Genomic DNA, 23290 nt, shown 5'->3' on the forward strand with positions numbered 1-23290 from the left:
TTTTTTTAGTCGTGAGTCTTTGAGCTTTTAACATAATCGTTTCGGATACGGGCAATAAAGGTTGCGATCTGTTGGGTCGCTTCAGCAACGGTCTTCTCTCCTGCGATATCGGGGATAATAGCATAATCATGAGCTTTACCGGGCTTCATATGAACTTCTAGATCAATACCCTCGGCTGTAGCCTTCTCTACGAAGGCCTCGATCGAAGGTCTAAGGGTTTCGACACCACCGATGAAGATCTGCATACGGGGCATACCAGCCAAGGTTGGGGTACGGATAGGGGAGGCATAAGGACTGGTTTGGACCTTGGCCAGGTTCTGAGTATAGGCCTCTGAGAAGATTCGACCTCCATGATTACAGATGTAATCATGAGGAGAATCACGAAGAGGTTTAGGACACATGACCCAGGGTGAGAAGAGGACCTGGCCAGCAGGTAAGCCCACATTGGGATAGTCGTCGCGAATCCTGAGTGCCGTTGTCAGGCACAGGTTTCCTCCAGCGGAATCTCCGCCTGTATGAATATAAATATAGATATAAATATAAATACATGTTAGTTTAACGGGAATAATGCTAGTTGATTTTTTTTTTTTTTTTTTTTTTTGGGTTATTGAGCGCTTGTTTTGCTTACACATGACGATCTTCCTGGGATCCACTCCTCGACGCTCAACAAGATCTCTATATGCTGCCACACACTCATTAAGAGCAGTAGGATAAGGGGCCTCAGGTGACAAGGCTAAGAAGAAAGTATTGGGAAAAGAAGAATCGATTTTTTTGTTAAAACATGTTTTGTGTTAATAGAAAATAAAATTAAAAATAAAAAGAAAAAGAATAGAGAAAGAGAGAGAGAGAGAGAAAGGACGTTACAGTATTCGATTGAGAGGAGTCCAATCTTGATGTTGTGCTTAAGCTGTAGCTCCTTCATCCATGAACGATAGTTGCCCAGGAACATGAGCGCGTCACCCATCACCATTCCTCCACCTAATAATAACAAAGGAAAAACAAATTATTATTAACAACAATGAAACATATGATTTGTTATTTCTTTTTTTTTTTTTTTTTTTTTTTTAAAATAAATAAATAAAAATAAATTGAGCAATAGGACCGTGCTTTTGTGCTTTTTTTTTTTTCTTCTTCTTTTTTAAAGTAGAAAAAAAAAAAAAAAAAAAAAAAAAAAAAAAAAAGAGAAAAGAATACTCGTCCCACACGATAAATGTAGTAGGAGCCCTTACCATGGATTGCAAACATGACAATATCACAATCCTTGCCGATATCAGCTTCAGTGATTTTTCTTTGAAGATCCGACTTGAGTTGTTGTTTTGAAGCATGGTTCCTGAAGGGGATCCAGAAGCCTTCCCATCCCTGACCTCTGACCTTGAGGGCCCATTGATCTTTAGAAGATTGTCTGAATGTTCCGTTGGCGAGATGAACAAAGAATGTGTTGATTAGACCCATTGTTTTCCTTGCTTGAGTCGTATTGAGGACTCTTACTTCCATGACCAATTTCAAGATCTGGATAACGTATCCCTGGAAGAGCGTTTGACCCTTTGGGGTCCGACCAAATAAATGACGAACAGTCGTTCTGAGAACATTGGCAGCTGATGGAGGGACATCAACCGGGAGTAGATTTGAAATGATTAAATAGATGCAGGGAAGAGGGAGAGAGGGAGAGAAGGAGAAAAAGAGAAAAGATATGTTTTTAGTGTCGATGGATTAACTTGAGAGTTTCTGCAAGGGCAAAGTTCTTTTGGGTTATGTTAGCATACTGATATAGAGGATGAAACGGGTGTAAGCAATTGGAGACCTAATGAAGAAAAGACAACACCCATTAGATTAAATGGAGACAAGGATCGCCAATCACTGATAGGAATAAAAATTAAAAAAAAAAAAAAAAAAAAAAAAAAAAATCCTTTCTCTGTTGACTTGCCAATATTTGAAAGCGTTTTGATTCTGAATCTGCATCATCATGGAGTTAAGGCAAGAGAATAAAGAGAGAGGGGAAGGATGAGGGGGAAAAAAAAGAAGGAAGAGTGGAGTGTTTTTGAGTATAAAAAAGAGTAGAAAGAAAGAAAAGAAAGAAAGTAGGTAATAGAAATAAAACAAAACAAACTAGATAAGGTTGCTTTGTTTGTATACAAGTAGCTCAAGTATTTCTCCTTCCTTCCTTTCAAATATTTATATACCGTACAACCCTCTTCGGCTCGGTCTTGGTAGTGATATGAGGATTTGCCGCGTTATCGCCATCGCAATAATAAGATCTCGGATGTCATCGATCATCCTTTACTTTTTGACACGGTCCTGCCTTCTTGCTATACCCATGTTACTCCTTTAAATGTCCATACACTGTGGCACGGACCATTCTGTTGCTTGTGAAAATTGCTGTTAGCTCAACTGAAATATGTGACTATCACATTTTGACCAAAAGATGTCCTAATTTCAACCGCCTCCCTTTAATAGTAAAATACATCCCCCCATATCCTAAAACCCCTTTCCTGAGTTGACAGAAACAGTCCCAAACAGCTATAAATTCAAGGACGCGACGACAACATTTTTTTTTTCCCCATCCTTGTGCAGGTGCATGAATTTACCAGTGAAGCTCCAGCTGAGGTCAATTTATTGCTGTTTGAAAACTTTCATCCATACCCCGTCTTCATGGGAGCTTGCCTCTCATGCGGCAATTTTTGTAGGGTTCTCGGACCCATAACTCTTCTTTCTATTTCTCATAACCAGTAATCAGATAAAACATGACGTGGGGGAACAATCACATATACATTTACATAATACAAATAAGCTAATCATGCGAAAAGTAAAAAAAAAAAAAAAAAAAAAACAACTTTTATTACTGTACTTAATCTGCAAATTTTGGCGAGTTTATGCTTGGAATACCCAGCATCATCTACTCTCTTTTGCTTTTTCGAAGTGTCTCTTGATCTCGCTCCAGCTCTACGGCCCAAAGTGCGGCACTATTTAATGATGTAAGAAATTTGACGTCAGTATTTTTTTTTTAAATTAATTAAATTAAGCTTTTTTTTTTCTTCTTCTTCATCATCGGTAGTAATTCTTACCCAATCGTGTTGGTAAAGCTGAAAAAGATGCCCAATAATGGGATCAACTCCAATGCTTGACTGACGAACGCAAATGCTCTGTAATCACTTTGATGTGCCTTGATCCAGGCCTCTCTCTCATCCACTGTCATCTCCTTCAGATCAAAGTAACGTCGATGGATATCTGGAATACGTGCCTTCGCATTGATGTAACAGAACGTCAAAGGTCCAACCACCGGGATGAAATTCAGAGGCAACGTCACGAACCAAAGCAGGATCCGCTGACCCAAATCGACCGAGGCTGATTTAATCACATCCCGTTTACGACGTTGAGTTACCTGTGGGGACAAGTTGGTGCTGGCCACGTTGATTGTATCCTTGCTAGCGCTATCTTGTCTATACTTGATATCATTGTCCTTGGCATTATCATCATCACTATCACTGCTCTCACCGTCCTTATCCTTTGTATGGGTCGTATCAGCAATAGGGTGGTGATGAGTAACCGTAGTTAGGGGACCGACCGAGACATTGTTCTGGACCAGCACGGCGTTGAAAAGACTCTTGGTTTTCTCTCTTTTAACGACCTCACCCATGACCAGGGCGACGACGAGAGAGGTCTCACCCATGGTGAGGAAAAGGGTTGACCATGTGGTTAGGTTATGGCCCAAAAAGGATAAAGATTTAAGCGAAGACGGGACCAGAAAAGAAAAAGTAGAGAAAATGAAACGCAAGACGGACCAAACGAGTCGGCGTTGTAATTTATAGGTGAGTGCAGAGAGTGGGATTAGGATCGCAAGGGTGGTGATGAACGAGACAGCGAGTGAACGGATGAATTGGGGACCTAATTGTGGGATGTGTTGCGAAAGATATTGGATCCCATGGAAAGGGTAGAGTACCGCGGGAGACTTTAATATCTGAGGTTGTGGCATTTTTTTTTTTTTTTTTTTTGTAATTCTGTTGCGGTGTGTGAGATAACAAAATGTGGAAAGAAGGAGAATATTAAAAATAATAAAGAAAGCAAACAAAGAGTTGAAGAATGTAAATGTTTTTTTTTTTTTTTTTTTGTTAATGAAATGAATGTAGTTAATGAAATGATAACCTTGAGACTATGACATAAGATATTGTCATTCATCTTGTAAAGTGGCTTTGTAAGCAGCATGTACAGCTTTCCTAGGCTCGTCACCAGCCTGAGGACGAAGTTTATGTGTACATGCACATGCTGAAAGGCAAATGTGTCTTGCTCTTGCAGACACTTCTCTCTCAGGCTGGGACAAACTTGACATTTTGGCTGAAGGGTCTCTTTTTTAAACTTGTAAAAATCTCCAAGTCGAACACACCGCAGGAAAGGCTGTCATTCTCGCCACAGAGAATGGCTCTTTTTTTTTTTTTTTTTTTTTTTTTCAAAGTCCAAGCAACCCTCATATTTTTCTACACACCACAGGGAAGGGCATTTTTTCCAAGCAAAGTTCTAGACTCGTCACCAGTGTGGAGTATGGGTGATCAATTGGAATCATTTGGATAGGAAAGTGAATGGGAAACGTTCATCCCTTTATTGATCACCTTCTACTGAATTGAAATAGGGTAAAGGACAATCTCTAATTGGTGTGACAGTGTCACAGCACTTCTTCTCCTTGATTCGGCCGGCGCGGCGCCCACAGTAATATAGATATGCGTGATGCTAAGGAGGGGATTTCATGGAAGCATATCAAGATAAGATACCTACCAAAACAACTCGACCCCAGTAACTCAATCGCTTGATGCTGGAGTTATAAGTGTCTTTAAGCGAGCCTTTTTGGAAATGCTTACTTATGAAACATATCTCGTTCGTAGCTATGACAAGGAGAAGCCCTTCACTAATTCCCTACGCATGGAAATGCATCAAAACCCAGACATTACAGCATTGTTTTGCGAAAACGCCTATTCTTCCAATGAAATGCGTGAGCAGCTTCGTCGTCGAGAATTGAAAAATAATAAAGGAGCAAAGTCGCTTTCATCCACTCGACATAGTCGATACATAATGTAAGAAAAGGCATATTTTGAACATATGATTGCCGAGGTTTCTGCAACGAACAACAGGAAGTTCAAAGTAGTACAGAATGAGGACGAACAGGGGCCGGGTGAAGCAGCGCCACAGCAAGTGGATATGGAGGAAGAGAAGACAGGCGAGGCCACAAGACATGAGAGAGTGACACTTTTACTTTTTAGTATTTGTGACAAATATTTTCACCTCTCAGGACCTGCGATTTGACCATGACGTCGCCCCAGTCTGGTCCGTGCGTAAGAGGAGTTTGAGGGACAGGTGTAATCCATTCAGGTAAGAATAACATCAAAAAATTTCTATACTTTTATTGTATTACTGTATGAATATAAATTATTGACCATATTCAAAAACTGCCTGGCAGTGAAGGATTCTCATCTTCTTTTGCGATCCTATGCAATCAAGTTTCCAAATAATTCGGCTTTAAGCTCGTCAATGTCTACATGTAAAAGGCCAGGGATATTCCTCGAACTTGCTACATTTCTTGAGATTCTTGGCCTTACGCAGCGACTCTCCCTAAAGTCATTCAATATCTTGCCATCCTTCCAAGCCTCAAAAAGCTTTGTCTTAGGATTAATCTGTGCTGTATACTTTCCTCCAAAGACTGCATCCAAATAAACCTCAATCTGGTTCCTATCGTCTTTGACTTTGACTTTGACTTCGACTTTGACTTCGTCTTCATTGTTCGTAGCTGAGTTATCCGTAATATCCGAGTCTTTGCTACTTGCTCTCCGCTTTCCTTTGTGTCCCTTGGACTCCACTGCTGATTCATCATAATCGTCTCTCTCAAAGGCCTTTGAAATCCGTTTGCTTTTAGTTTCTTCATGCTTAGCGAAACTTTGAAATGATACTTGAATAAACGTGCGATTGTAAATGAAATCAAATCTAGGGTATCCTCGGTAGCACTTCCGTAACACATTTTCATCCACTTTCGATGGTTTCGCTGTGGTCATATCGTAAAATTCCGATGGGATATCCAAAGGAGCCTTGGGTCTTCCACTGAGATCTGTTGTTTCAAATATGACTTTCTTCTGCTTTAAAAACCCATGTTCGATCACTCTTTCAAACTGGTCACCGGTCGATGTTCCATTTTTCATGGCAATGGCTATATCCAGTGCTCCTATTCGAATGCTTATCGAGCCATTCGAACCATTCGCGTCATTCGAATCGATCCAGGTTAGGGCTTATTCGAATCGATTCGAACTTACCACGATTCGTTTTCGATTGGAATGCATTCGAGCCCATTCGAATTCGATTTGTTCGAATCGAATAGGAGCACTGGCTATATCTCGAGGAAGAGGTTGTAATCTGTAGAAATCAACAAGGGCAAGCTCGGCTGACGGACATAAGAATCGGTATACGACCATGCCACCTTCTTTGACACGATATAATAAGCCTAAGTCCTTGAGCTGATATGCACTTGGGACTTGCTTATAGAGCAGGTTTCCATTTGCTTTAGGTTGAAAGATGCGTGAAATGACCTCGAGATGAATTTGCTTCGACGTATCGTCAAGTTTTTGATAGTATTTCTGGGCAACTTCTGCAAAGGATGCACGTCGTTCTTCCTCGAATATTTAATTTTTTGTACAGTAGTCAGGTGTACGTCTTTGGATCCAGATTCGTTAAGAAACCTGACCAGCATGTTGAGTTCCCTTGGAATGTTGTTTGTGGCTCCTCCCTAACATCTTCCTCTGATAGCAGGGGACTTGATGCTAAAAGTTTGTCAAAAACCGTATTGGAGAGCGGACTTACAAACTCTAGGATTGAATCGACGTCGCGGGTGAGTATTATAGTTTCGTAGCCAGCAAACGCCGTCCCGGTAAAGATCGCTCGAGCTCCATTGCTCGCGGGTTTCCACAGATGGATGTCAATCAAAGGTTCGAAGAGGCTTGGCGCTGGTTTATTATTTTCAAAAAGCTTGCCGTGCTCATCGATGATAGCAAGGGCCTTCTTGTCCACCTGGCAGACCAGTGATGAAAGGATCCTAGAAGTTGTAGACGTCGCCGTGTCTTCAACGATTGTATCTCTTGAAAGTGCCTTCAGAATCTCCTTGAAGTCAGCAAAGGTCAATCTCTCCTTACTTAAGGCAAAAAATCGCTCGCATATTTCTGTACCCGTCACACTGAGCTTTGACTGAACTAGTTCGCCGGCATCTGCTACGTAGAGTACCGGCCATCCTTCCGTATAGGCTTTGGCAGCAAGGAAAATGGCAAGATAGGACTTTCCAACTCCCATAGGTCCTGCTAATATCTTCTTGATTGAATCCTTGCTCTCTGCTGAAAATTCTTTCCGCACTCCAATCATCTGCTCCATAACAAAAAATGAATCTCCTGGAAAGCCATGTTCAAACTCTTTGGGCCTCTGTCCAATTGATGGCAATATGTTTTGATCACCAGCCTTCTTGCCATCAAGAGTCTGTTTGAATCTGTCGCGTGATTTAGGCTTGTAATTATCACTATTGAGCATACTGATCAAAGTCGGCGGCAAATTAATAGGGCCATTTACCGCTTGGTATTTAATCCAATTGTCGAATCTGAGTCCTTTTCGAGAGGTCTCGGGTTCGTCATCTTCGAATCGTCATTTTGGTACTAGACAAAGATACGAAACACAAGTGGTCAGATTCAATATTCCAAGCACGATCACTAAATTAAATTGTTTTTTGAGGTGATACCCAAAGTCGCCCTCGGTTAAATAGCGTAGCCGAGACACATCTCTCCTGGAGGCATCCTCAGACCTATTTGTAGTCCTTTTTTTTTTTTTTTTTTGTACTTGGCTCCTTGTGGAGTTATTTGTAGCTATGTTATTTTGTGTTAGGTCCCTTATGGTGACCATTGAATATTAAGATGGGTGAGACTGAGTATGGTTGAGATCCAGGGAGAATGATGGTTAAATAGGCAAGGATATATTCTATTGCTCTTTCACCCGTGGGCACTGTATGAAAACAAAAATGGAAAATGAGCAAGGCAAAAAAAGGAAAGGTAATGAATGAAAGCTTGGAATAAACGAAAAAGGAAGAGAGGAAGAAGAAAGGGATGCGACCAAAGGAGGAAAATATGAAAAAAGTTGCATCAATGAAGTTAAAGAAAGTTCCTTTATTTCAGGACTGTGGGAAAATAATCAATGTGACGTGAAAACCAGTCACATCTTTTAGGAAAGAGGGGAGCCATGCTAGAATGCTTAGCCGAGTGCTAAGACGGCAATTATTATAGAAAGGATGCGGCGTCCTAGTACCCGCCAAGCCTGGTGGGTGCACAGATCCTATCTGCGTCGCTAGACTCGTGACGAGCCTTGAAAAAGTGAAAAAAAAAGAGGCCAGTGTTTGGATGAATGTGTTAATGGAACTAAGAACAAAGCATTGTATGGTAAAAGAAGAGTGAATATCCAACAACGCTGGGATACCAGATTCCTCCTGTAAGGGAAACCCTGAGCTGGCACAAATTAGCTATCTATAATATTTATTTAAATAAGTCTATCTATATCCCTTCACTGCTTCCACACTCTATCAACGAATAAACTATGTGTAGCCAAGCAACTCAAATAAATCATTCAAAGCTGATCAGACAATATTGAGTACCTTCAAGCAGTACCAGAGCTTCTTGGGGGGGTTTTTTTCTTATTTTTCTTCTTCGATCAAACCTCTGCTCACCTACTGAGGACCAAAGCTGTGTTGATCTTGAGCATCTCTAGCAGCGCCAGAGTTCCTTCATCCCCAATTGGGTTATCCGTCAAGTCTATAGTGTTCAAAGCTTTGTTGGTCTTAAGTGCCTCTGATAGTGCCATAGCTCCTTCATCCCCAACTGAGCTGCTCCTCAAGTACAAAGTCGTCAGCGTCGTATTTGTTTTGAGTGCCTCTGACAATGCCAAAGCTCCTTCGTCCCCAACTGAGTTGTCACTCAATCCCAGAGTGGACAAAGCCTTGTTGATCTTGAGAGCCTCTGACAATGCTAAGATTCCATTTCTCCCAATTGAATTACTAGCCAATCCCAAAGTATCCAAAACTGTGTTGACCTTAAGTGCTTCTGACAGTGCTAGAGCTCCTTCAGCTCCGATCGAGTTGTCATTCAAGTACAAAGTGGTCAAGGTCCTATTAGTCTTGAGTGCCTCTGACAGCCCCAGAGCTCCTTCAGCCTCAATTGAGTTGTTCCATAAGCTCATTGTGGTCAAACCCGTATTGACCTTGAGCGCCTCTGCTAATGCAAGAGCTCCTTCATCCCTAATTGAGTTTTTCCATAATCTCATGGTGATCAAAGTCGTATTCACCTTGAGCGCTTCAGAGAGTGCAAGGGCTCCTTCTTTCCCAATAGAGTTGTAATTCAAGTCCAAGGTGGTTAAACCCATGTTAACTTTAAGTGCTTCTGACAGTGCTCGAGCCCCTCCTTTCCCAATGGAGTTGTAATTCAAGTCCAAAGTAGTTAAAGCCTTGTTGGTCTTGATCGCCTCTGACAGACCAGTAGTCCCTTCATCTCCAAGCTTGTTCCAACTTAAGCCCATAGTGGTCAAAGCCTTGTTAACCTTGAGTGCCTCTGACAGCGCAAGCGCACCTTCTTCTCCAATCGAGTTGGCTTCCAAATCCAAAATGGCCAGAGTCTTGTTGGCCTTGAGTGCCTTTGACAGTGCAAGGGTTCCTTCATCCCCAATTGAGTTGCCCTTCAAGCTCATAGCGGTCAAAGTAGTGTTGGTTTTAAGTGCATCCGATAGCGTCTGAACTCCTTCGATCCCAATTGAGTTGCCTTTCAAGTCCAAGGAAGTCAAGGCCGTGTTGGTCTTGAGTGAAGCCACAAGTGCTCGAATTTCACTAGGTCCAATCCGTTGAGGATTCACTTCAATGGTTAACTTGTGAAGATGTGTTGATCTTTTGGGTGGTAGACTAGGGACTTTTATGAGGCTCGAGGGTAGAATAATATAAACCACTCTCAACCTCCGGTGCTCTATGATGCGAAACAATATTTCATATGGTGTGGACGTTGAGAGTATTTTCCTGGCGGCACTTTCTTGAAACAATCCAAGTTCAAGTCGAAGGATCGATACACTGGACTCCTTTAGTGCGTCCTTGAACGCTTCAAGATCAGCCTTGGTCCATTCCCAGCGGAATACGATATGCAGCTCGTAAACGCGCTTCGCATTAGTCAGAGTTCCAAAGAATTCTTCAGCTCTGATTCTAGAGTTCAATGTCACACTCGCTTTACCGAGGTGCGGATTATATTTGCCTCCATTCACCTCCACTGCATTCACGAAAGCTTTATGCTCTTTTTCTCTATATGCTGAATGATAGTGGTCGAGACAAACCCATTTGACATGGCCTGCTTCTGTCGTGGTCCTGTACAAGTTTCCATGTTGCTGTTCTTCATCATTGATTCGAAGGAATGCGCTCAGCTGTCGGAGATCTGCTCCTTCAAGTTTCTCATAGTCGTCGATTGTATTGATGTTTTTCAAGGTCGGATACTCAATAGAGAGTGCCTTCATATACTCGATTGAGTAATTGAGACCGGCCTCGATCACATTTGGGACTGGTGTCAGCTCAGTAACCGGGGTTGTTTTCATCCCTAACTTGAGCCACTGTAAAAGGATGAGCATGTACTTTCCATATTTGCGGAAGAATTCCGTGCCATTTCGGACCTCATATCCGTCATGTTTAGCAATATGGATTTGTTCATGATCGCTCTCGCCTGATTTGGTGGTATCTCCACATTCACACAGGAAGTAGAGGCGGAGCTTGTTGCTCAGGATATTCCTTGGGTCCCACTTGAGACGGTCGACAGGGAAAATGATAAAGAGTCGAGGGATGGAGTACTCGTGTAGTTCAAAGTTTTGGACGAGGATAGCTTTAGCATGCTTTTGAAGGATAGCAAGTCTGTCAAGAGCTAGATGTTGCAAAGTAAGGACCTCCGATTGCAATTTAAGCATTTTCTCGTGACTCTCTTTAGCTTCCAATTGTAGTTTAAGCAGCATGTTGTCGTTCTCTCTGCCCTCCAGTAACAGTTCTTTAATCTCATCAAGGTCAGGCCTGATCGTCCCGATTTGTGTATCGTTGTGGGAAATAAGGGATGGGTTGGAAGATTGAACCAAACGTGATGATAAACCAAGTTCCTGAAAGGCCGAAAGTGTCGACCCCCTCGATGTAGGCAAATGGATGGCGACGTCGCTGTTGCTGCTATTGGGCTGTGGTACTTTTGTAATCACATCCAGGATCTTATCAGGATAGAATGCGATGCGTAGAGGTTCAATTCTAAAAAGGATAAAATTAAAAGATTTATCAAATTGAGTCTTTTTTTTTCCAGAGAAAATGGATATGGCACACCATGATCGAATACGTACCTGTTGCCATTAGCGTCCACAAGGAAGGGGATAGGAAGTCCCTCCAACTTGAACCGCAATGCATCTGGAAACACATCCTGAACGTCTTGTAAACTCACATAGTATGGCGAATTATTCTCATTGCTGGCGGTTGTGGAAGCTGTCCTAACAAAAACCTTTTCAACAATGTCAGCATTTCGGAATTGTTGGTATTGATGCTTCATCATTTCTGTTGCAATTCGATGAATGATGACAAGAGGAATGGCTTCCTTATTTCTCTTTTTTTGTGTTACAAGGTTGAACAAATTCAGAGAGCCGCTGCCCGACGTCTTTCATTAGATCTCTTAATATTGGAAACCCTTTGCCCATTCTTTCACTTGACTCCTGCAACTCGCTTAGCTCAACAAACTTGATGTTATACACATTGATCAAATGGGCATACTTTCGTTCAAAGGCACTGCTTATTTACCTCTTTAACTATTGATGCAGATAGCCTTGATTGACGATGTAAATGCTTTCGACATTCATTTTGACCATTCATGAATTCTTTATCAACAAATGTTGAGGATATGGTCGAGGTTGTGAACAAGTACACCCTGAGCTTTTGAATATGAACAGCATAGCTGTATCAGCGTACTGTAATTGACAGATCAATTAAAGTTGCTCCAAAGAGATCAACAGAACTGTATATCTCCAGAATCTAAAAATTGGGCTTTGGAGCTTTTCATCTCTGTGTTTATCTTATTGGCTTTGTCTGCCCCCTGTTGGCAGTGATTGAGGGATGTAGCTGGACTGAGGCATTGATCATTGGTATATATCAAGACACGTCCCCCACTGCTTAGACACGAGCCGCATACATAGGGTCTTTCAAGCTCACTCGGGCCGTCGCGCTTGAATAGAGTGACTCGCGTGTGTATTTTTCCAGATCTGCAGGATATTTTTTTGGATCAAGTGCAAACACTGGCGAGTCTCTCAGCTTGCTGGATACAGTCTTGTCACCGATCCACTGTAGCTTCTTTGACATGAAGATGATCCATGGTCAATTGCTAATTCTTCTATCTATCATAAGCTTTCAAACTTTACTGCTAAAGGCACTCCCGTACTATATTTCTAGGGACTTGGACATAGGTGTGGATACCTTGACCAGATTCGGTTTACTGCAAAATATTGTAACCTTTCTAGTCTTTCCTAACGTTAGATCATGCCCCAATGTCATACACAGGGTTAAAAATATTATTTTTGAGCATGTGGGTCTGAAAAATCATCACCTGGGACGTTGCGGTTGTGGCTTCATAAAGATCTTCCATTTGCAATCCTTTCAGTCTGCTTCTTCTTTCCTTCTCTCTCTTAATATAATATATCCCTCCTTTCATAACAAGCATGCTTACCAATACTAACAGTCCTACGGATACTACAAGCCTGAAAGAGCAGGAAGGACAGCCGTATCAGCAACAAGAGCAAGAGCAAGAGCAAGAGCAGGTATCTTTTCAACCGTCGACAACATCAACATCAACATCAGACCCAGTTACTACCACTTCTTTCGTTACTGAGCAAGAAGACGCTGGTCAAGCAACGAGGCAGGAAAAGACAGATGGCTCAGAGGATATGAATGATGATGATGATGACGCTGGCGATGATGAAGACAACAACAATAATGAAAATGATGAACCTGTCCATAGTATCCAACTTATCGGTCATATCAAAGGTGTCCCTGGCAGACGTTGTTAGGATCAAATCATACTAAAAAAAAAAAAAAAAAAAAAAAAAAAAAAGAAAAAGAAAAAAAAACAATCACTTCACGATCATCTCTACTTTATTATAAAAAAAAAAAATATTTTACAAAACAGGAAAACTCATTGGAGAAAAAAAAGACTTTAAAAAAAATATACAAGGGTTATACCATTGATTGAAAAATATCTATAAACAGTCTCTTTTAAAAAAAGAGAGAAAACTTTTTTTTCCCTTCTACTAGGGAAGGATAGCATCCCGGTCATACCAAGATTTTTGTCGTTTGGCTGCAATCTTTGTCATAGTCGAGGCTGGGGAACCAACAAACTCATCTGCCTGTACTAAAATGGCTGCATCCACCATCGCAGGCCCGAAGGATCCCCATAATTCTGTGGTTCCATATTCATCATGCTCCATTCGATGCCATCCCAGTTTCTTCAACATGGCCAGATCCCCTTCCGAAGTCGTATCCGTTGTTACCACCACCGGTAACTTCGAATGAAATCCCTTCTGGGTGACAGCATGGGTCTGTGCACGAGCCACCGCATTGATGTAACGTTCCATTGGGACCATACATCTTTCCCGATTTCGATCATTGCATTTTGTCCAGATATCACCTCGTCGCATATGCACTGCAATATGTGGGATCCGAGTCGAAGGTGCCTTGATGTTGGCTATCGCAGGATTGAAGGTCTCGCCTGATTCTGTTGCGTCTGTATTATTGTTGACAGGCTCTTGAGTTGTTGTTGATGATGATGATCCTCCTTCTTCACTACTCTGATCTTCCTTCTCTTCTGGATCATCATTTGGTACTGCCTCAACCCCACGATCTTGTTTGAGCACATCATTGACTCGAGCGGCTGCATACTCCATCAACTTTGGTACATAATGAATATGTCTTCCGATATTCATCCAGATCCGATCCGATCGATTGTGTCCAAAATCCTTGATCTTGAAGGTATGGGTGAACATCAAGAGTTGATCCTCAAAGTCTTGATACCTTGCCAGGATATCGTCCATCACCACCAGCTCATCTAACCCTTTAGTCTCCCCATCGACTAACGTCCGATTATAGATCGGCATGTCCGGTCTTCGAGGTAAAGGGTCCTTGACGACGAGATTGTACAGGAAATGGGTAGCAAAGTTCCAACCGGAATGGTTGATGACTCTCTCGGGGCCGCCGTAACCGTAAATGATGTGGCAGGTTAGGTTTTCTGCAATTAGATTCCAGGCTTTGATCGCATTCTGGGGTGGATGATAATTAGGACGTTTCAGAAGCGAACGAACCCGACCCACTTTTCGTTGTGCTGATGTCAGTGGTCTTACAAAATCCCACTCCAGTACAGAAACGCCCGTCAACTGAGTGAATCTTGCTAAATCAAAGTAGCGCGACCACCGTTGGTGTGTATTATCGTGATCGTGTGTATTGGAGATGATCGGCGGGAGAATCAATGTTCGGTTAAGTTTCTGAGCAATGAACGCCGCCGTTTGCAAACCCATGAATTGATTTGTCAGGCCTGCAAAGGGTAGATAAGAAAAATATTTGGTATTGGGATCAAGGAGGGAAACAGGAGGCTGAAGCTCTTCGAGAGACGGGAATGTATCTTCTTCTTGATTGACATTGTGATCATGCTGTTGATCTTTCTGCTGTTTTTGTTGTTGTTGTTGTTGTTGTTGTTGTTGTTGATGTTCAAGGCCCGTATTAGAGGTAGTGATGGTGCTTTTGTTATTATAATTAAGATCAATTAGATCAACACTACTGAGAAGGGTCCAGGCAGAGATGAAGACGATAAAGACGACGACCATCAGAGTCCTTGTTCGTATGCCCTTGGAAGGGTATGGGCTGTTATATCCTGAAAATTTCTTCATGGCTGTTGCAAAAAAAAAAAAAAAAAAAAAAAAAAAAAAGCCAGTGGATAGGGGAATAAGAAATTTTTTCTTTAAAAAAAGGAGAGAAGAAGATGGAAGGGAAGAGAGGACCAGCAAATGGCCTTTGTGAGAAGATCTAAAGAGAGGAGAGGAAAAAGGAAAAGGAAACAAAGAAAAAAAAAATGCAGTGGAAAGAAACAACAAGGAAGGAAGAAAGGAAGGAAAGATAAAGAAAAAAAAAAATCGGTGGACAGTTTTCCTCGGCATTTAAAGTCTCCGGCAGGCTCCCCTATTTCTGAGATCAAAACCGCCGATGATATGGCTCCTCAGCCTTTGGAATATTTTTCTTTTCCCTTCGGTGCACAGCCTTCTGTGTTTTTGAGAATCTTTTGCCCTCCTCATCAGAGACAGGGGAAAGAAGTCGTCAATAAGTCAGAGAGTGGTAATGTGTCTGTGGCTGGACTAAAAATAAAAAATTGTGTCTAGGATCGGCGTAACCCTAAAACAAAAAGTACCATGCCTGTAAACAGAACAAAGGGCGTAGAGATGGGCTTGGGCTATACAATCTTTTTTTTGCTTTTGCCCACTTGTTTGCTGTTTATCCATCTTGTCATGATGGATGGTAAAAAAAAAAAAAAAAAAAAAAAAATCATGCAAACACATTAGCATGTGAGGGGCAGAGGAAATATGAACTACGAGAAAAATGATTCTTTTATTTCTATAAAACCTTACAACCCTTTGACTTTTTCTTATTGCTTATCCAGCTCGATCATCTGTAATTCGTCCAAGATCCAAGATCCAGAACCGTTTGCCCACCTTTCAAATAAAATTATACTTTTTTAATTCGTGCAGAGATGTGTTCCTTCTACTTGATTTTACCATTTGCGGAAAAGAGATTACACCAATCCGGTTAGACCGGCCGGTGTAGTAGATACTCTGTTCATTATTTGGGAAGAAGCTAACCATTCTCTCATCTATCCATGATTTAGACGGACAAGTGGGTGGACAAAATTGCAAGGTTACAAAAATTATGGGCCGTGCGTCCACTCTGTACTTTTTATTTTAGACGTGTTGTTTATGATGACGATCTAAAAAAAAAAATGCTTTGTTTATCTTGCCAAATTGGTATATTTCTATAATTGCTTTGTAAAACGATCTTTGTCCCTCACGTTTAAAATAATAATAATAATAATAATAATAATAATAGTAATAAATGGTGGTTTGTGGAAGGAGAGCTTTTTTTTTTTTTTTTTTTTTCTTCAAAGACGAGGAGTCCCTTGCTGAGCTCTTCGTTGCTTTTCAAGATCAGCTTGTAATTGCACCATTTCCTTATACCACATCCTGCCGGATTCGTATTTCAGTTTCCTAAACCTAGACTTGAGTATACCACCGATGACGTGCAAATGAAGATGATCGATCGAGTTGAACGGAGGAACATGAAAGCCTAGTCTGGAATATGAAAACGAGGGTTTATCATCGTTCCAGTTTCAAGTTAATTAGTATTCCCTTTCTTCATCTCATACCTGTCTTTTATTAGTCATGCAAATGTCACCCAAAAAAAAAAAAAAAAAAAAAAAAGAATGTAAAAACGAAAGAGAAAGAATGAAGCAAAAAAAAAAAAAAAAGAACTCACTTTGATGTTTCGGGATCATGACCACGTTCTCGAAGGAGCTCAATACCCTTTTGCTTCATCTTTTCAAGCAGATCAGCATGCTCAACGGTTACGGTCTTGATGTTATCAATGTGAACCACAGGTACAATCAAGATATGGGTATCAGCGGCTGGGTTAATATCATTGAACGCAGCAATATCGTCATCCTAAATAGATCAAAGAACAGACGCGTCAGTTTGTTAGTTTGTTAGTTTGCTAGTTTGTTAATTAGTGGTCACAGGACACAGAATAGGAATGTGCAATGCCAGTTCATGTATTTTTTATATTTATTAATGTGAACCTCTTCCTCCTCCTAAAACATGCCTTATAGATGAGTTTGTTCGGAATCTTGCCCTCCACAATCTCACAAAAGATGCATGGACGACAAAGAATCTTTTCGAGAAGCGTCATTGTGGGGGACTATTTAATAAATAGAATAAAATAAAATAAACCTATGCGCTATGAATGACACACACTACACAACAAGAAATAAGTCTTCACTTTCACTGTTCGTTGTTGCTGTTGCTGTTACTGGAACTGAAGAAAGAGCGGATTGAGAGGGAGAGAATAGTAGAGAATAGTAGAGCAAGATGTAGGTGGGCTCGTCGCCAGGACGAAGTTCATGTGCACATGCACATGCTGAAAGGCAAATGTGGCTTACTCTTGCAGACACTTCTCTCAGGCTACAAAACTTAGTTTCACTCCTTCACTAAGCTTAGAAAACCGCAAGCAGATATTGTTGTTCAATTGAAGGTCACCCTATACATATACTTGCCCATGATGGATCCCATACCTCAGATGGTGCTCTGTCTCGAATGTTATGTGTTTCCGTTGGATCATTGGTAAAATATTATCAGCGATGTATTACAACCATATGCTCCTTGGTCCTAATGTTCGTGTCTTGGCCAAACGCGGAAGAAAGGTCATGGATCAAGGGCCAATTTCAAAAAAAGCATGACTTCCCTGGCCTGCTTGGCTCTATTGATGGGACTACCTTTCCATTTTTTCGAGCACCTTCATATGACAAGGATGGCTGGATTACAAGGCATGGTGACTTTGTCATGGGAGCTACTGCTGTGTGTGACCATCGCTCGGCATTTATATTTTTTGCGACGGGGTATCCTGGAAGATGCCATGATTCTTCGGCGTACAAATTTACACACCTATATACACACAAAGACAGGTACTTTTCAGAAGGCGAGTACATCATCGGCAATGTGGCATACTGCCTTACCCTACCTTTATAACAGGATTCAATGGCCAAACTCGAAGAGACGAGAAAAGGTTTAATGTAATGCTTAGCTCAGCTAGGACATACATAGAGCATGCATTTGGATTGCTCAAAGGAAGGTGGAAGTCTCTAAACTCTTTAAGAATCAACATAGTCAATCGTCAACCCGTTAATCAGGCTAATATGCATATTTCTGCATGTATTGTGCTGCACAACATTCTCAAGAAGCCAGAGATCCTTGATGTACACCAAGAGAATGTCCTTTTTCGTAATAATGTTAGGACAGGAGGCGATAGAGCTGAAATAAGAGGAGAGGAGATAAGGCTACTTCATGAAGGCCTTGAGCGAAGGCAAGTTGACTCAGAGCAAGGTGGGATTGCTGGTATCTTCAGTGAAGACATTGGTGGAAATATTGATGAAGACATTGATGATGGCATTGATATCCAATTGGCACCATCCCAGCTCAGAGAGTTACTATAGGCAGGAGTAGATAAACGGCGGAGGCTCATGCAAATAGCATTAAACAGATGAGAACAGTCGCAAAAATACTATAAACATTTATTTAAAGCCTGCTATGGAGACCATCTTGATGAGCTATTTGAGCTATTTGGAGATGATTTTCTTCTTTCAATAAAAATTGATTCTCTTTTTTCGGAGGCCTCTCGTTTCAACCTAGCCTTCATCATTTCGACTTCAAGCATTCTTAGCACTGCTGTTGCTTTTGCTGTGTCCGCCTCTGCTTTTGCTTTCTCTGCTTCTGCTTCTGCCTTCATTGCTTCTGCCAATACCTTCTCTGATTCTGCCAATACCTTCTTCATCTCCAGATAAATCAACTGTTGCTGAATCTCTATTTTTTTTTTCTCCATTTCTTGTTGCTCATCTTATTTTTCGATCAATATTTGCATAATATCTAACATTTCAACACCACCTCCTCCGCGCTTATGCTTTGTCTTTGCTGATTGTTCAGACTCCAGTTGCCGCTTCTTTGCTCCTTGTAGACTCACCTTTATGGCATCGTTGTCATCATCTTTCCCACTATTCTCACTGTCACCATCTGAATCATCCACGGCCTCGACCTCGACCTCCTTTGGATACAAGCAGTGTCCTATTCCAACTGAAATTTTGTCAATTATGATGTTTCAGATTAAAAAAATAAATATCAATTGACAAATTTCAGTTCGAATAGGAGCACTGCTTGTATGGTGCACAGGCACAACATCTTAATAGCATGATCAACTCAAGAGAATGTGTCAATATTCCTTCAAAAAGCTGAATGGCCTATATGAAGAATGAACAAATATTGACAGGGTATATTGCCTCTGCTGCACAAGCAATGATAATAAACAGCCATTTTATGCAGGAATCCCATATAACACCGCACATATTGTATGTTAACGATTGTCTTTATAGTAGTCCACTTGACTTTCAGTGGACATTCTAATAACAGTCCTGCACCGCTCTCAGGGGCTTAATTAGAATAGAAGCTTTTAAAGTTTTAAGGCTATCATAAACTGTAACCAAAGCTGTATTATAGTAAAAGCGGAAAAAGTGATCAGTTGACATCTGGCAAATTCAAATTTATAATCCTTTTCAAATGCCCCCTTCAATGATCATTCCAGTCCTCCTGAGGAGCAGTTGTAAGCAGAGGAATGAGCAAGTAGAGTGTGAACAAACGTTTATCTGAGGGAGTTCTTCGCGCACTAAAAGATTGTGATTGGTTTTCACGTCACTATGACCAAGAAAATGGCACGTGGCTGATTTGAAAAAAATATTTTCTCACACATCGCCTTTCCTTTCTTTTTTTTTTTTGCCTTACACATTTTTCATTTTTGTTTTCATACAGCGACCACGGGTGAAAGAGTATAGAATACACCTTTGCCTATTTAACCATCATTCTCCCTGGATCTCAACCACACTCAGTCCCACTCATCTTAATTTTCAATGGCCACCACAAGGAGCTCAACACAAAAAAACATGGCTGCAAATGATTCCACAGGGAGCCAAGCACAAAAAAAAATGGCTGCAAATGAGCCTGAGGATGTCTCCACACTCAATAAACGAAAAAGAGTAAACCAACACCCACAACGAAAAAAGCGCGCCATCCCACTGCTGCTGGAGCTGAACTGCGTTGTCGAGGGAGAAGCAACGTCGTTCCCAGTAGAGATTTCCTCCGATAAATCGGTCGGGATGCTCAAGCAAGCAATCTACCCCAATATTACTGTGGATCCAAGCACTAAGCCCAAGGATCTCACCCTCTACAAGGTCTCCATCCCTGACGAAGACAAGACTGTGGTTGAGTCGGAAATCAAGTCAAAAGAGGCTCTTACAGTCGCGTCAAAGGAGCTTTGGGACATATTTAATTCTGAACTTCCAGAGAAAACTATCCATGTTTTTGTCAAGCCACCACAGCGAGGTATATCCTTGGCTCTTGATGGACTGATTGTTGATAGTTCCAGCTGATGAAGCTTGGTTTGTATCTTAAACGGCCATGTGCATAATATTACCATTTAGTTTGTGCCTTGATAACTCAGCGTTCTTTCTCATTATTCGCTTTTGATACTTAGCTCAGAAAAGAAAACAAGATGGAGATTCTGGTGAGTGCTTTTGGCTGAGAACCTGGTTATTGATCAATTTAGAGTGATGTGCAATAAATCAAAAATACTGACTTTGATCACTCTATCTCCTTTATCAGAGTCGCCCTCTAAAAAAGCTCGTCCAAGTATAAGTAGAGATGCTCTTAGGGATGCGATTACAGAAGCAGGGCTTGTAACGAAAGGGATAGTGGATGGTGACCCTGACATCTCGCCTCTCAACTCGAAAGAGAGGATCAAGGTGCTTTCGTACATGGGGACGGCATCAAGAGGTAGTATTTACCACAGCATTATTAGCGTGGCTCGCGAGCTCCGAAATTCTGGTGGTATCAAGGATTCCAAAATATTGACTGCTCCTGAGGGTCGTATCTTCCCTGTTGCCGAAACAAGACATCTTTATATCAGAGATGAATATAAAGAGCTTTATGACCATATTACGTCCAAATTCAGTACCCCTCATGGAGCTAGTTTGAACCAAATTTTTGTCACTGGAACGCCTGGAATTGGGAAGTCAGCCTTTTTGGTCTATTTTGCCATCCGCCTCCTTGCAGAGCATGACGAGGAGAATCCACCGATTATTGTTTTCCATGAAAAGAAGAATACCGAATGTTATGCCTACGGAGGAACAACTTGCCAACGTTATGGGGAGAGAGTAGATTTCAAACCTTTTCTTGAGCAACCTGAAACGTGGTATTTAGTTGACAGTGGTAACCATCCTCAACCAGAACAAGCCAGGACGATATTTTCAGCATCACCAAAAACTCTCTATGGGCAGTACGATGAATTCACCAAGGGAACTTCATGCAGTAGCTACTATCACATGTCACCCTGGAGTTTGGACGAGCTTAAGGAATGTAGAGCCGATGTAAAGTTTTTTCATGTAGTGAGTGAAGAATTTTTGGAGGAGCTTTTTTACTTGTTGGGGGGAGTGCCAAGACAGGTCCTAAAGGCTCCAGCCATTGAACTATTCAATAATCAAGGAGATATTAAGGGTGCTAGAAAAAGTGCGTTTCAGTGTGTCAATGATGCCATTGGCGTAACCTGGCTCCCAAGAAATCTTTCAAACCTCTTTAGAGTAGGAGATGAAGCGGGTGGTCATTTACTCCATAGAGTTCCTACTTCTGACCACCTCGACTTCCACCTGGTATGGGCATCTCGTTGGGTCGAATCACAGATTATGGACAAAATAAAAGATAACACTTGGGTCGATGTGTTGGCGAGACTTGTCATAGGCGGAGAGGATATAGATAAAGGCCCACTGTTTGAAGTCTATGCTCATCACTTATTTCGATGTGGTGATATTAGATTTCCCTTTAGGGATCTCCAGTCAGGCGAAACAGGATTTCTTGATTTTCCAGCAAATCCAGAAGAGGTGTTTACCGGACTTCAGAGGAATTATCAAGGCTCACTCAAGCAGCTGGCAAGTTGTTTGTACCAGAACATTCTAAATTTCCGTGCATTGATTTTGCATTGGGACCCAACAAGCTATTTCAGGTCACAGTATCAGAGGAGCATGCGATCAAGCAAGCACCATTCAAGGAGATAATTGATTGTATTACTGGACCCTGCTTGAAAGGAGACCAATCAAAGTCGAAGGGAAGTGATGATACTATTTTCCTCTATTTTGTGGTGCCAGGAGACGTATATGACGATTTTAAAGTTCAGGACTTTCTTACCACCAGAAATACGGTCGTCCAGAATCCATATAAATGCTTAAAACATGTAAGACAGCGTGTCATAAAAATCGACATCGAAGCTGCATATTCAGGAGGATCAGCCGGTACGAATCTGAAGAATTAAATCGAATAGCAATCAAGTGGATGAAATCTTGTCTTTTTTTTAAAAAAGCATTATACCCGTTCCTTGAGAAATTTTTACAATGGTTCATTCTTTATGAATGAAGCCATCATTATCCACTTACCTTCTAGACGAATAAAAAGAGCGGTTTAATCCGTCGTCCCTTCTACTGGGGCATTTAGAACTTTATAAAGCTGTGATCATTATGCGACCTTGTGACAGTATATAGCCTTAAGCCTATAAAAAGGCTTGTTTTAATAATTATAATAAAATCATCTTTTGTCTCTCTTAATTATTACAGATCTTGTGTGCAAGAAAAGGCAGGACTTTGTGATACTAATATCAAAGAGTTTTGTAAAAACGGATAGAGATGAAGAATCCTGTGGAGAACCCAGTGAGAGTCTGATGATGAGACCCAAAATCATATTATTATCACCAGGACAGCTGGCATAGGAAATTATCCTTTCTCGTATGCTTTGTCATCTGGATGCTTGCCACTTGCGAAAGACCTATCAATTATCATCATCCAGGGCGCCAAAACGTTTACCGGGAGCTAGGATGACAGCTCCACTCTAAAGACATAAATGTCCCATGGTGCGCGTGCATGGGATGGCAACCTGTGGCCAATGAGATCATATTTGTTGTATGTTCGGCCAATTCAGTGTCAGTATGTGAAGGCGGCGCGTCTTGAATCTCTAGGCGTCCAGGGACATGGAATAAAAAAACATCAAGAATGTGGCCAAGGCTGCCACGCGCTTGACCGGTAAAATGTGATACAATTTTGGATTGTGTCGTCGTCAATATATTAATATTTCTCGGTATATTAATGCTACATGCTGTTGAGGGCATCAATCTCGCCAGAATCATTCCCTCTCACATCAGTTACCTTGGGAGCCATGCTAGACGGATGGGAGATTAGGAGGAAAGGTCCTTGATGTCTGGGATATCCACGCTTGTTTATAATCTCACCAAATGTTCTGTGTCTTGCGTTCATAGGCGGTTAATCGCAGTTTGGTTTTCGTATACCCCTTGAAGAACGTAAGCAAAAAT

General features: G+C 41.4%; 7 protein-coding genes across 7 annotated transcripts; all 7 read right to left on the bottom strand.

The window, feature by feature from the left end:
• Nucleotides 1–5: 5 nt before the first annotated feature.
• On the bottom strand, nt 6–1452 carry BCR41DRAFT_372824 (Alpha/Beta hydrolase protein; the record flags this gene model as incomplete). The annotated part of the gene is made up of 4 exons (XM_022026723.1): nt 6–511; nt 629–733; nt 865–978; nt 1230–1452. 4 exons carry the CDS (start codon nt 1450–1452, stop codon nt 6–8), a joined length of 948 nt encoding a protein of 315 aa, XP_021878777.1.
• A 1374-nt stretch (nt 1453–2826) lies between these two features.
• Nucleotides 2827–3989, bottom strand: BCR41DRAFT_388298 (hypothetical protein). The gene is made up of 2 exons (XM_022027985.1): nt 3063–3989; nt 2827–2960 (listed from the first exon to the last, which is right to left on the bottom strand). Exons 1-2 carry the CDS (start codon nt 3968–3970, stop codon nt 2894–2896), a joined length of 975 nt encoding a protein of 324 aa, XP_021878778.1. The 5' UTR covers nt 3971–3989; the 3' UTR covers nt 2827–2893.
• Nucleotides 3990–5399: 1410 nt separating this feature from the next.
• BCR41DRAFT_137129 (hypothetical protein) lies at nt 5400–6424 on the bottom strand. The gene has a single exon (XM_022019515.1). It carries the CDS (start codon nt 6174–6176, stop codon nt 5472–5474), a length of 705 nt encoding a protein of 234 aa, XP_021878779.1. The 5' UTR covers nt 6177–6424; the 3' UTR covers nt 5400–5471.
• On the bottom strand, nt 6425–7753 carry BCR41DRAFT_137132 (hypothetical protein). Its single transcript, XM_022019516.1, has 2 exons — nt 7751–7753; nt 6425–7667 (listed from the first exon to the last, which is right to left on the bottom strand). Exon 2 carries the CDS (start codon nt 7543–7545, stop codon nt 6673–6675), a length of 873 nt encoding a protein of 290 aa, XP_021878780.1. The 5' UTR covers nt 7546–7667; nt 7751–7753; the 3' UTR covers nt 6425–6672.
• Nucleotides 7754–8520: 767 nt separating this feature from the next.
• BCR41DRAFT_388300 (hypothetical protein) lies at nt 8521–11664 on the bottom strand. Its single transcript, XM_022027986.1, has 2 exons — nt 11395–11664; nt 8521–11305 (listed from the first exon to the last, which is right to left on the bottom strand). Exons 1-2 carry the CDS (start codon nt 11598–11600, stop codon nt 8722–8724), a joined length of 2790 nt encoding a protein of 929 aa, XP_021878781.1. The 5' UTR covers nt 11601–11664; the 3' UTR covers nt 8521–8721.
• A 1503-nt stretch (nt 11665–13167) lies between these two features.
• BCR41DRAFT_358505 (hypothetical protein) lies at nt 13168–14989 on the bottom strand. Its single transcript, XM_022025057.1, has one exon. It carries the CDS (start codon nt 14968–14970, stop codon nt 13342–13344), a length of 1629 nt encoding a protein of 542 aa, XP_021878782.1. The 5' UTR covers nt 14971–14989; the 3' UTR covers nt 13168–13341.
• A 1240-nt stretch (nt 14990–16229) lies between these two features.
• On the bottom strand, nt 16230–17224 carry BCR41DRAFT_424135 (HIT-like domain-containing protein; the record flags this gene model as incomplete). Its single annotated transcript, XM_022030379.1, has 4 exons — nt 17129–17224; nt 16946–17041; nt 16604–16788; nt 16230–16419 (listed from the first exon to the last, which is right to left on the bottom strand). Exons 2-4 carry the CDS (start codon nt 17030–17032, stop codon nt 16230–16232), a joined length of 462 nt encoding a protein of 153 aa, XP_021878783.1. The 5' UTR covers nt 17033–17041; nt 17129–17224.
• Nucleotides 17225–23290: the final 6066 nt, after the last annotated feature.

Source organism: Lobosporangium transversale (assembly GCF_002105155.1).
Source record: "Lobosporangium transversale strain NRRL 3116 chromosome Unknown BCR41scaffold_34, whole genome shotgun sequence".
NCBI lineage: Eukaryota > Fungi > Mortierellomycota > Mortierellomycetes > Mortierellales > Mortierellaceae > Lobosporangium > Lobosporangium transversale.